This window comes from Electrona antarctica (genome assembly GCF_951216825.1).
Source record: "Electrona antarctica genome assembly, chromosome: 8".
Lineage (NCBI taxonomy): Eukaryota > Metazoa > Chordata > Actinopteri > Myctophiformes > Myctophidae > Electrona > Electrona antarctica.
In genome coordinates, this window is record NC_136789.1 from 28,580,968 (window position 1) to 28,592,116 (window position 11,149).

At 43.1% G+C, this 11,149-nt stretch overlaps 1 protein-coding gene across 1 annotated transcript; it reads right to left on the bottom strand.

Annotated features, from left to right (window-relative positions):
* Nucleotides 1-945: 945 nt before the first annotated feature.
* Nucleotides 946-7,896, bottom strand: LOC306927500 (piggyBac transposable element-derived protein 3-like). The gene is made up of 4 exons (XM_079507263.1): nucleotides 7,604-7,896; nucleotides 5,253-5,432; nucleotides 3,775-4,068; nucleotides 946-2,840 (listed from the first exon to the last, which is right to left on the bottom strand). The coding sequence occupies exons 1-4, from the start codon at nucleotides 7,833-7,835 to the stop codon at nucleotides 1,189-1,191; spliced, it is 2,358 nt and encodes a 785-aa protein (XP_079363389.1). The 5' UTR covers nucleotides 7,836-7,896; the 3' UTR covers nucleotides 946-1,188.
* Nucleotides 7,897-11,149: the final 3,253 nt, after the last annotated feature.

The window sequence follows — 11,149 nt, forward strand, 5'->3', positions numbered from 1 at the left end:
ATATATATATATATATATATATATATATATATATATATATATATATATATCTTGTGTGGTGTTTATAGCAGACTCCTCACTCAAACGTGCATTTGCAGTTTTGGGCAACTCCAAATCAAACTCCACATGCCCCAACATTTTATTCAAGGACATAGTGTCAACCCCTTTCCCCTGTGTCGGATCGGTGGTTAGACCGGCATATTCACCGATATGACCCGATATGACAAATAAGGGCCGATTCGATACTTTTCCGATACCGATACAGTATTGGGACATCTCTAGTAAAAATCCTCTGTTAATTTATCCATTTGTACCTCTGAGAGTGTATACAAAGGTAATATTGTAAACCATTACTGTGTCAAAAGTAATCCAAAACTACTACAAAATAAATGTTTCCACACTGTCAAAAATACACCGTCAGTCTTCTTCAACCCATTTAGACCTGAACTTGGTTCTACAAATGTCTTCTAAATCCTGACAGTTTTCTGAAAAGCCCATGTTTCTGATGTCAGTGGTGCTCAAAACAGAAACCTTTTCATGTCAAGGACCCCAAAGATTATATGTAATTGGTCGCCGACCCCCATCTGAAAAGATGTTGCTCCAGCTCGTAGATCTGCTATTTTTCAATAGCTAAAGTATAACATAATGCTTAGTTAAAACACCAAAAGGGGTTATTTCATTCTTCTGCCAAATGACGAGCATCGTCCACAAATAACGTGAAACGATAAATAAATCACAATAAAGTCCACGTAACATTGGTATGTGGACTGACGTGACGAAGCTTTACTCGCAAATAACGCAACCCGCAAATTACACATTATGCAAATGCCAACATACATCACACATACGTGATGTGGATTGGCCTGGAGAAGCTTTACCCGCAAATGACGCAACGCAAAATACAGTACATTGTCAAATTTGTCAGCAATACAGCAACACTATGAATGACATTAGTACACAACAACTTTATTAGTTGTAGTAGTATTACAAATCCAGCTCATACGTTTGCACCTCAGTGATTATATGGAGATTAACCACAGTCGGTCACTTTGCTGTACAATCGCTTCACTTTTCACATTTGCACTTTTCACAGTATTTCAAACAAATCAAATATAAAAAAACAGACTATACATGGTTCTCTCTCGCTCTCTCTCTCTCTTTTCCCTGAGTGATTTCCTAAAAACAGCTTCACTTGTGGAAATCTCGAAAGCAGTTAATTTTACTGTTGAGGCACAGGTGAAGATTGCACTTTGAACATTTGAAGTTAGACTTGCCCTTACACGTTGGGTATTTGCAGCGTTTCCTGCTGCCATCGACCATCGGCCAGTGACCCACAGCATCTGTACGGACCTCCAGTGTTGGAATAGCCTTCACTGGACCTCTGTGTTTCTTCCTTTCACATTCCCTCTCAACAAAAGAGAAAGGCTGCCCCCTCTTCCTCCTGGACAGATCCTTGCCTTGCATGCAGAGAGCCTGTGCTACCGATGACCTAAAATCGAGCAAATCCTTCCGCTTCTTTCTCGGAACATCCAGCGACTCACAATCACGTCGATACAACAGTAAGCAGTTTGCAATCATCATATCGACTAAATGAAAAAATAACCTTTGATAGTACTTTTTTGAACCTATCCGGATGCGATATTTTGCAATTGGTGCATCGAGAGAATCGTCGCCGCCGCCAACGAACTTGTTGTACAGGCTGATGATGCTTGTGCATTCCGTTTCGACCGTGCGTTTGGACTTTCTCTCCCTTATTCTGATGGTACAAACAGGCTGGGCACTGGCAAACGAGCTGGCAACGATCACCGCTCTGTTGTCAAACAATGATTTAGTTGCTCTTATTTCTACAAGGTCGTCGACAACAACCTTCTTCTCTTCAAATGTCACTCTTGCCTTCTTTTTGAAATCCACGTCTGAGCTGAAACTGCACCCTTGCAGGCGATCTTCCTGCATAGTACCAATGGCTGGTATCCCCTTGTTCGCAAGAGCAACAAACAAATCCACGGAAGAAAACCACTTGTCAAAATACAATAGGTGGTTGACACCACCAGGAATGATGTGTGCAAGCTGTAGGACAATATTTCCATTCGCACCGAGGTCAGTGTCAGGTTCTCCGGGTGCAGGATTAATTCTGCCCGTGTATATGTCGAATGAATAGACCAGACCTTTTGTATCACGAAGCACAAAGATTTTGTATCCCCATGTGTGTGGCTTCTTGGGGATGTGTTGCTTTTTAGGCCCTTTCAAAGGGACCATTTGCTCATCGACAGACAACATTTGATCTAGAGGGAGACCCTGACATTTTCGGAGAAGTGAATCAACAACTGGCCTTATTTTGAAGAGCTTATCGTCATTGTTGGCTGCCATGTTGCCGTTGTCATTGAAATGGATGAACTTTTTAATTTCCACCCATCTGTCTCGGGACATCACATCGGCCACCTGTGCTATTCGACATTCATGGGACCAGTACATTCTTGACCTCGGCACACGTACAATACTCATGTACACCAAAGTGCCAATAAACTGCTCCAATTCATTTCGGTCCAATTGGAGGGCCTTAGTTGCACTGGTGGTTTGCTTGCAATATAGATTACTTTGTTCTACAATACCATCCAAAAGATCGGCGTTAAAAAAGTCCCGGAAGTACTCGATGGGCTCTCTGACTCTATGAGCGGTGGGAAGAGCACCGTGCCACGTTGGAACGTCCCTGGCAGAGTTGTGTTGTTGCACCGTCTCCCACGCCACCCGCTGCACTCCTCTCCTCGCGGCGGCCGCAGCTGATAGGCTTCTTGCTCCAGTGGCACCGGTGCTGGCAGGAGCATCACTGCTGCTCCCATCACCTGGGTACACAGGATATACACAAATGTCTTTTAACCCATTTAGGCCTGACGTCGAAATAAGAAAAAGAATATATATTCAAAGAGTTGTGCCGCATGTTCACGATTTTTCAAAAATAGCAGACCTACAAGCTCGTAGCGCGCCACTCGGTGGCGCGCTATGAGCTTGTAGATCTGCTATTTTTCAATAGCTAAAGCATAACATAATGCTAACACCAAAAGGGGTTCCCACCCAGAATGGGCTAAATCATGACAGTATTCTGAAAAACCTCATGTTTCTATAGCAGTGGTTCTCAATATTTCATGTCAAGGACCCCAAGTATTCTATGTAATTGGCCACCGACCCCCCCCCCCCCCCCCATCTGAAAATATGTTGTTCCAGGAACTCCCCCCTTCCAGACGCAAAGATTTGAGTTAAAAACGTTCGCTCTGAAAGAATATATATATATATATATTCAAAGATTTTGATTCTCAAAAATAGCAGATCTATAGGCTCGTAGCACGGCACCGAGTGCCGCACTACAAGCTTGTAGATCTGCTATTTTTCAATAGCTAAAGTATAACATAATGCTTAAAACACCAAAAGGGTTTTCCCCACCCAGAATGGGTTGTGTGACTTCAGTGTATTCAAATGGTAAATGCATTTATATAGCGCCTTTATCCAAGGCGCTTTACATAGATTCACCCTGATTCACACACACATTCATACACCGATTGCGGCGGAAGCCATGCAAGGCACCAACCAGCACATCGGGAGCAATTTGGGGTTCAGTGTCTTGCCCAAGGACACTTCGACATGTAGACAGGAGGAGCCGGGATTCGAACCGCCGACCCATGGATCATTGGACGACCTGCTCTACTTCCTGAGCCACAGTCGCCCCACAGTCCCCACAGTCCCCACAGTCGCCCCACAGTCGCCCATTCAAAGCGGACTGACCTCCACTGGTCTCCTCCCACTCATCACTGTCTTCAGTGACTTCAGAGTCTGACTCAAGTTCAACTTCAATTTCAGAACAGTGTGACGAGACGTCTTCATCATCATCATCATCATCCTCTTCTTTCACTGCTGGTGATGTCAACGTCGAGCCATCAGGCTCCTCTGGCCTTAGGAGTAGCTCCTCTTGTTCATCTTTAATGTGTGGAGGCGGCGGCACTGGTTCCTCCTGGAGCAGACTGGGGCTCCAGGACCTCCAACCCTCCTCCTCTTCACACCCAACCATGTGCAGGGTGTCTGGGAGCAGAAAAATAACACCATAGACCACAATATGTTACAGTGAAAGTGAAAATAAAAGAACATTTTCAAAAATAGCAGATCTACAAGCTCACAATGTGCAACACATTGTGAGCTCGTAGGTTGGCTGTTTTGCTGCAAATTTACAATTTAGTCATTTAGCAGACGCTCTAAATCCAGAGCGACTTACAGTAAGCAAGAACAAATACATAACCTAACAGTGGAATATGTACAGTATATAATGAAACTATGCGTATAGACTAGGGATGTGTCGATGAGACATTTTGGCCGATATCAATATCCGATATAATTATTTGTTATGGCCGATGTCGATATGATCTCATTCTGTATTGACAAATTATAATAATTTTGTCCATTCTGAAAAATACGAATCGAACCCAGGACCTTCTAGCTGTGAGGCGACAGCACTACCGACTGTGCCACCGTGCCCCCGACCCTGGGCTTTAAAAGTGTTAAAAGCTGCATATAGGAGGGCGCCCCTCAATAATAAGGCTTTATTTATATAGCACCTTTCAAAACAGCATTACAAAGTGCTTTACAAGAATAAACAGTAAACAGCACACAAAAGTAAAAAAAAAAATGCAAAACATTATTCAGATAACAAACAAAACTAATTAGCTATGGCAGAACAGGAGTTTTAAGTAAGGATTTAAAACGTGGAACAGACTTCCAGGGGCAGCACGTTCCAGGGGGCGGGGCCTATAATTTCCTATGATAACTCATGGTAAGCTACATATCGCTGCTGTCGGGAGGAAACCTCATAACTCCAAAATGTTCATTTTTCAGGAAATTAAGAAAACCTTATAATTTTAAAACAGAGCAATACAGACTCATCAAAGTTGGTGTTATAACTTTATATATTGTCAATTACTTCCATGCGAGGGGGAGAGGTGGTGGAGTTAGCCGTTTTAGCAGACATTTTGAGGGTCCAATGGAGTTAAGAGGTTCAATATTTTCGAAACAACACACAGACATAAAGGGTGGTCAATAGCACCGATTTATGCCCAAAAGAAAAATCAAAAACCTCAAAAATGGAGTTATGATGTTTCCTCCCGACAGCAACGATATGATAATGACAATGTTTTAAGATTCAACAACAAGAAACAAGGACAATCTGAAGTAGCAATAACAAAAATCAATAGAAAGCAGAACATTCTCTATACCTTCATCATCACCATCCTCCTCTGTGCCATCCATCTTCGTGTTGCTCAGTACAGCAGCTTGCTCTCTCTCATTCATCCCGTCAAGCTGTCCAAACGATGATGCCTCCACGCATGTGTGCCCCAGGTGTAATGAAGGTGCCCAGTCAGGATCACTCTCAAGCATTTCCATGGCTGGCTCGCCTGGGGGAAAAGAAAAAAAACATCAACATTTCTAATTAGGGCCAACTGGCTCATTTACATGGATGTGAAAACAGACATGTTGATTAATGTGCACTGTTCCTGGTAAACAAATAAATACGTATGTAACCTAGTTATGCGTGTTGTTAATAAAGTATTCAATCAAAAACACACATGAGACACCCATGTACCTGTCAAACAACTTCCTAAACGTCAATGCTGTCCACGACCACAACACCAGAGTACCACCTGTAGTGTATATTTGTATGTCACCAAATGTCCTGATGAACTGAAAATGGAGGACCCCAGTGTAAACAAGCCATTATGCTTTACTGGGTATTTCAATCTTATTTGCAGACCTGTTCTTTCCTCAAAATGTACAAACTGTTTATTACAACAACAACAAAAAACATTTTCAATCAATCAATTTTAATTGAAAGGAGCTTAAGTATATACAGTTGGAGGGGGTACAGCATTGAGTAAACAGAGCTGTCACATTGCATCATTATAACTTATATACATGCTTGTACAGGGTATAAAGCTTTTTGGAACGAATAGCAGCAATCTTTTGAAGTAATTTTGGGACAAATAGCAGAATTTTCATCAGAACAATTTAAATAGTATACAAAAGAAGTAGGTCTAGTCCTCCTTAGGGTGGTTCCATTCCATTGGCTAAGCTTTTATCGCAAGTTCACAAATCTTGCTGCTGTGTTCACACATTGTTGTATTTCTCCCAATAGGTATGGGATGTTTTTTTGTTGTTGGTCATGTTTCCACTGTGTGTGTGTGTGTGTGTAATCTGTGGGAAGTATGCGTCTGTCTGATGTCTTGGTATAGTGGGCAGCAGGTGGTTAGAAAGTGTAGCTCTGTTGTTTCCACCACATTGTGTGTGCAGTGCTGGGTGCATATAGTCTGTCTTCCCTTGGGAGTGGGGTCTGTCTGTGGCAAGGCTGTGTTCACTGAGTCTGTAACTATAAAGCCTTCCCTACATTTTGGGTCGTGAGTTTACAAATGTATATATATTCTCTTTTTAGTGCTATGCTAGATAGCATTCCATTTTGCTTTGGTTTTGGGTTGTCTCTTTTCCAGTATGCCAGGTAGCTTTCTTCTTGTTTTCTTATAATATGGTTAAGTGAAGTTAAGTCCAAAGGGTTTTTGTGCTTTGTGCACAGATTCCCTGGACCAGCTGACTAAACTAGGGAGCATCCCACTATGGTTGAGGGCTAGCCATGTTATGGAGCGTGTCTGGGTTGCTTTCTTTGGTATATTTTTTCCAACGAATCATGTTCAACCCAGATTCGGCACAAACAAGGGACTAAATTATTTTCGCTCCTATGCCACCAAAATGTGGAACGCCCTACCAACAGTCATTAAGACATGCGAATCCCTTGACTCCTTCAAAACCGCTCTCAAAGGGCACCTACGGATGGCTGCAATTCGAAACTGGCCCCCGTAAAATCTGAATCCCCCCCACCGCCCCCCCCTTTTTCCCCTCACTGTATATGTTTCTTTTCCCTTTTTACCTCCATTATGATGAATTCCTGTACTGTTCTTTGTCTATATAGAAGTGTCTATTTGTACGTCTCTAAATGTTTTGATGAATTGAACATGGTGGACCCTGTTGTAAACAAGTGTAATGCTTAATTGGGTCGTCCACTCACAGTTAACAGCCTTTGTATTGAGTTTGTGCTTGAAATGTACTGTAATTCTGCAAACTGTTAATCAAATTTTCAATCAATCAATCAATCCAAGGAACAGCAATGTCCTGACCTACCTATGTGACCTATGTTTAGAGTACCAGTAGGGGCAAAAGTGGCGCTGTTGTGCCAGAAACAGAGAGAGAGAGTGATAGTGTTGCACTGTTGCCTGCTAATTACACAGAGAGAGAGAGAGAAAGAGAGAGAAAGAGAGACAGGCAGGGGGAGAGGGGAGTTGCACCACTCAGTTCACACTGGTGTGATTTTTTAATTTAAGTGCTCTATTCTTCAATCAAACTCTGCACAGATTGTTGTAAGAAGTTCATGTGGATTGTGGAACAGCAGCAGCTCTTAGCTATCCTAGTTAGCATTACCAACTTTAATGCAACCTCTGTGCAACACAAGACACTTATAGTCACTTTTAGTTATAGTAGAGACAAAAAATAGCCGTTTCATGTGTTTGGTAATAAACGGTACCTTTGTGAAAATGCCGTGAACAGACACGGCTGTGCTTGGATAGCTTGTCGAACGTCAACTCTTCGCGTCCTAGGGCTGAGATCCAAGCCATGCGACGTCTCCTAGTCAACTGGGCCATCTGAGCCCCGTGGTGTTGCCTCCATGCCGGGAAGACGAAGAATCTAACGTTGTCCGCCGCGGCCTGGGGCGTCCTTCTGTTGTGGCACTTAATAACGGAGCAGGTCTGCACCATTATAGTAGTAGTAATATAATAATAGACTATCTATGACTGACTGTCAAGAGTGTTTTGAGACAACAAACACACCAGTGTTGCCAACTCTCGTGAGAGAAATAAGCCAACCCACCTCCAAAAACAAGCCAAAACAAACCCAATAATATGACCATATAATCCTAATAAAAAAGATTTGATGCATTTATCATTATAAATACTATGTATGTCTATGATAATTAATGTTTTAGTAATTTAGTATACTAATAATTAGCCTATAAAGAAAAGAAAAGGATCTCTGGGGGAAAAAAGAAAAGCCAAAAGTCGCGGGAAATAATCTGATTTGGCAACCCTGAAACACACACACCCGTCCTGCATTGTGGTCCAGTGGACTTCAACCAGTGGTCCGGGGACCATCAGTGGTCCTTGAGGCGGTTCCAGGTGGTCCCCAGCCAAATGATGGAGAGTTGGTATTAACCAAATGGACCCTTATAGATTTTTAACTCTTGAGAGAATAAAATGAAACCAAATGGACCGGGGCCGGGTCCATTATCGGCACATTGCTGCCCTCCACAGGTTTGGAATATAACTCAGTCTCAGTTTCTCAGTTTGCTGATCCCGACCATAGACTGTCCCGACCCGTTATCAATACAATCCCTCATCCCTATATGACCCATAGACCATTAGACCAGTGTGGTTCCCAAACCTTTTCATGTCAAGGACCCCCAAATTGACACTAATTATCCCACGGACCCCCATTTGCCAGGGACCCCCATAAGAGAAGATTTGTACGGCTCTAGCAGTGATTCTCAACCGGTTTAGTTTCAAGGACCCCCAGTTTGACATGCATTAGTCTACGGACCCCCATTTAATGGCATTTTCTATCTCTGGGACCCCAATTTATATTGTAAAATCAATGTTAATTTAACTCGTGTACAAAATGTACAAAACATTTGTACACTCAGAGTTACAGACCCATAAGGGTCCATTTGGTTCCAAACTATCATTTAGCTGGGGACCCCCTGGAACTCCCTGAAGTACCCCTGGGGGTCCCCGGACCCCACTTTGGGAACCACTGCCATAGACTGTAATGACCCAGGCCCAGCGGCCTAAATGCTCATACATAGTCTGGATTTTCGGTGGTGAGGTGACCACCGAACTACAACATGACGTCACTGAGCCGCGGTGAAGAGCAAACCACCGCCGCTGCCCCGGCCCTTCTCTCGCATCAAGGCAGGGACGTCTGCCCGGAAGCCCATAATAGGGCAAGGGTTTGCTCTGCATTCATTACGTCACACCCAAGGAATGGGCCTATACAATGAACCCAACCAGCAGGTTGAATTATGTTTAGAGGATGAGGCAGATTAATGTTTTCTGCTGTTAAACATACTACAGTACAGAACCAGATTAAAATTGAGAACAAATATATTTGATACAAAATATTTGTAAATTGTATTTCATAGTGTTATTAAATAAGTTCTGTATTTTGTTATTTTAAAACATACCAAGAAATTATGGAACACACTCAAGAGATGCCTGCAAAGCCGGAGAAAACACAAACAGAAAAAGAGGGTGAGGATGAGAAGATCCATAGGCACTTCTGGTGTGAGGAGATAGAGAGAACACAACTGTCGTGGCATGAGAAGGAAAGACAAATGAAAGAGAAGTCCGAAATGCAGAGGCGTTTCAAAATACTAATGGCTAAACAGAAGCGGACATTGATTGAAGACTTATGCACAGCAGAGGACAAGATTAAACTCTTGGAGAAAGACAAGGCAGCCATCAAAAAGGTCCGCATGAGTTTGGCTGGGAAGTTAGAAGAGGCAGCAGGCCTCAAAAGGAGTCTGTCTGAGCAGGAAGAAGTAAACAAGGCCCTCAATGAAGAGAACACCAACCTCAAAGAGACTCTATCTGAGAAGGAGGAAGAGATTGTCACCCTCAAAGCTCTGAGTCTGGCTGAGAAGAAGGAAGCAATCAGCGTTCTCAGTGAAGAGATCAACCACCTAAAAGACAGTCTGCACGAGAATGCGGAGGAGAACACGCTTCTCATGGAGACTCTTTCTGAGAAGGAGGAAGACATCGCAGCCCTTCGAGAGACCGTGTCCGAGAAGGAGGCAGAGATTAGGAGCCTCCAAATGGCTATGGCTGACAGAATCTGGGAGAATCAAAGGAAGGAGTGGAACACAAAGGAAAGGGAGATGGACGCTGAGCACCGGGAGGTGCCTGATGAAAGCTACCATAAAGAAACAATAATGCTCCAGGACGAACTGGAGCGAACCAAGGAAGAGCTGAGACGAAGCAGAAGGATAAACGAAGACGTTACGGAGAGGTGTGCGTTCCTCTCGAAACGCCTGCAGCTCATCAAGGACGCTTACAACGCCCAGGCCTCAGAGAAGGAGAAGACAACATGACCACATCATTGACTTATTAAATAAATAAAATACATTTTCACTTGAATATCATTTCAGGCACGTTTAAGATTCCAGACATACATTAAATATGGGTGGCAGCGGCTCAGGGGTAGAGTGGCCGCCTTGGGAGCGGAAGGTTCGCAGTTCGATCCCAGGATCCCCCAATGTCTTAGTGTCCTTGAGCAAGACGCTGAGCTGCTCCCATTAATGAGCAGGTTGGTGCCTTGCATGGTTTCCCCCGTCATCGGTGTCTGAATGCGTGTGTGAATGGGCATTCAATGTAATGCAAAATGTAAAGTGCCTTGGATAAAGGCACTATATAATTGAATTGCACCAGTTAAAAAAGCTGCAATGTCTGAGAGGGACACATTTAGTTGTGTCAAAGCCACGGTCATGTCTCACCACCTTTTTTTGATTCAATTTATCCGCTTAGCTTGCTATTAGTAAGAGGGGCGCTCTTACATCCGCCAATCAAATCATCACATTCCGTGCTACAAACACACCTACACAAAGCTGTGCATAGGAGGGGGTAGCGGTATTTAAACATAAAAATCACACACGTGTGAAGTGAGGGGCGCTCATCATCTTACATCAATTACAACATAGCATCCCACTGAGAAATAGCCGGCTATTAGACGCGAGTCTAAAAATGGGATAAAAAACGTCTAAAAATGTAAGTTTTTTTAGACGTCTATTCTTAGATTAGACGTTGATTAGCGGTTGTTTAAACGTCTATATATAGACCGTCTAATCAACGTCTAATCTAAGAATAGACGTCTAAAAAAAAACTTTAATTTTTAGACGGCCCTTTAGACGAATATTAGACGTCTATTAGACCACAAATTGCTCAGTGGGCTAATGTTTGTTTTAGTCCTCAAAACAAACATTTATCTTTATTGTCCATTCAGGGCGGGAACCCCTTTTGGT

Coding starts and splice junctions, on each gene's coding strand:
- LOC306927500 (XM_079507263.1), bottom strand. CDS start 7,835: ATGGTGCAGACCTGCTCCGTTATTAAGTGCCACAACAGAAGGACGCCC. Junction 5,433..7,603: donor TTCACGGCATTTTCACAAAG/GTACCGTTTATT, acceptor CTTTTCCCCCAG/GCGAGCCAGCCATGGAAATG. Junction 2,841..3,774: donor GTGGGAGGAGACCAGTGGAG/GTCAGTCCGCTT, acceptor CTGTGTACCCAG/GTGATGGGAGCAGCAGTGAT.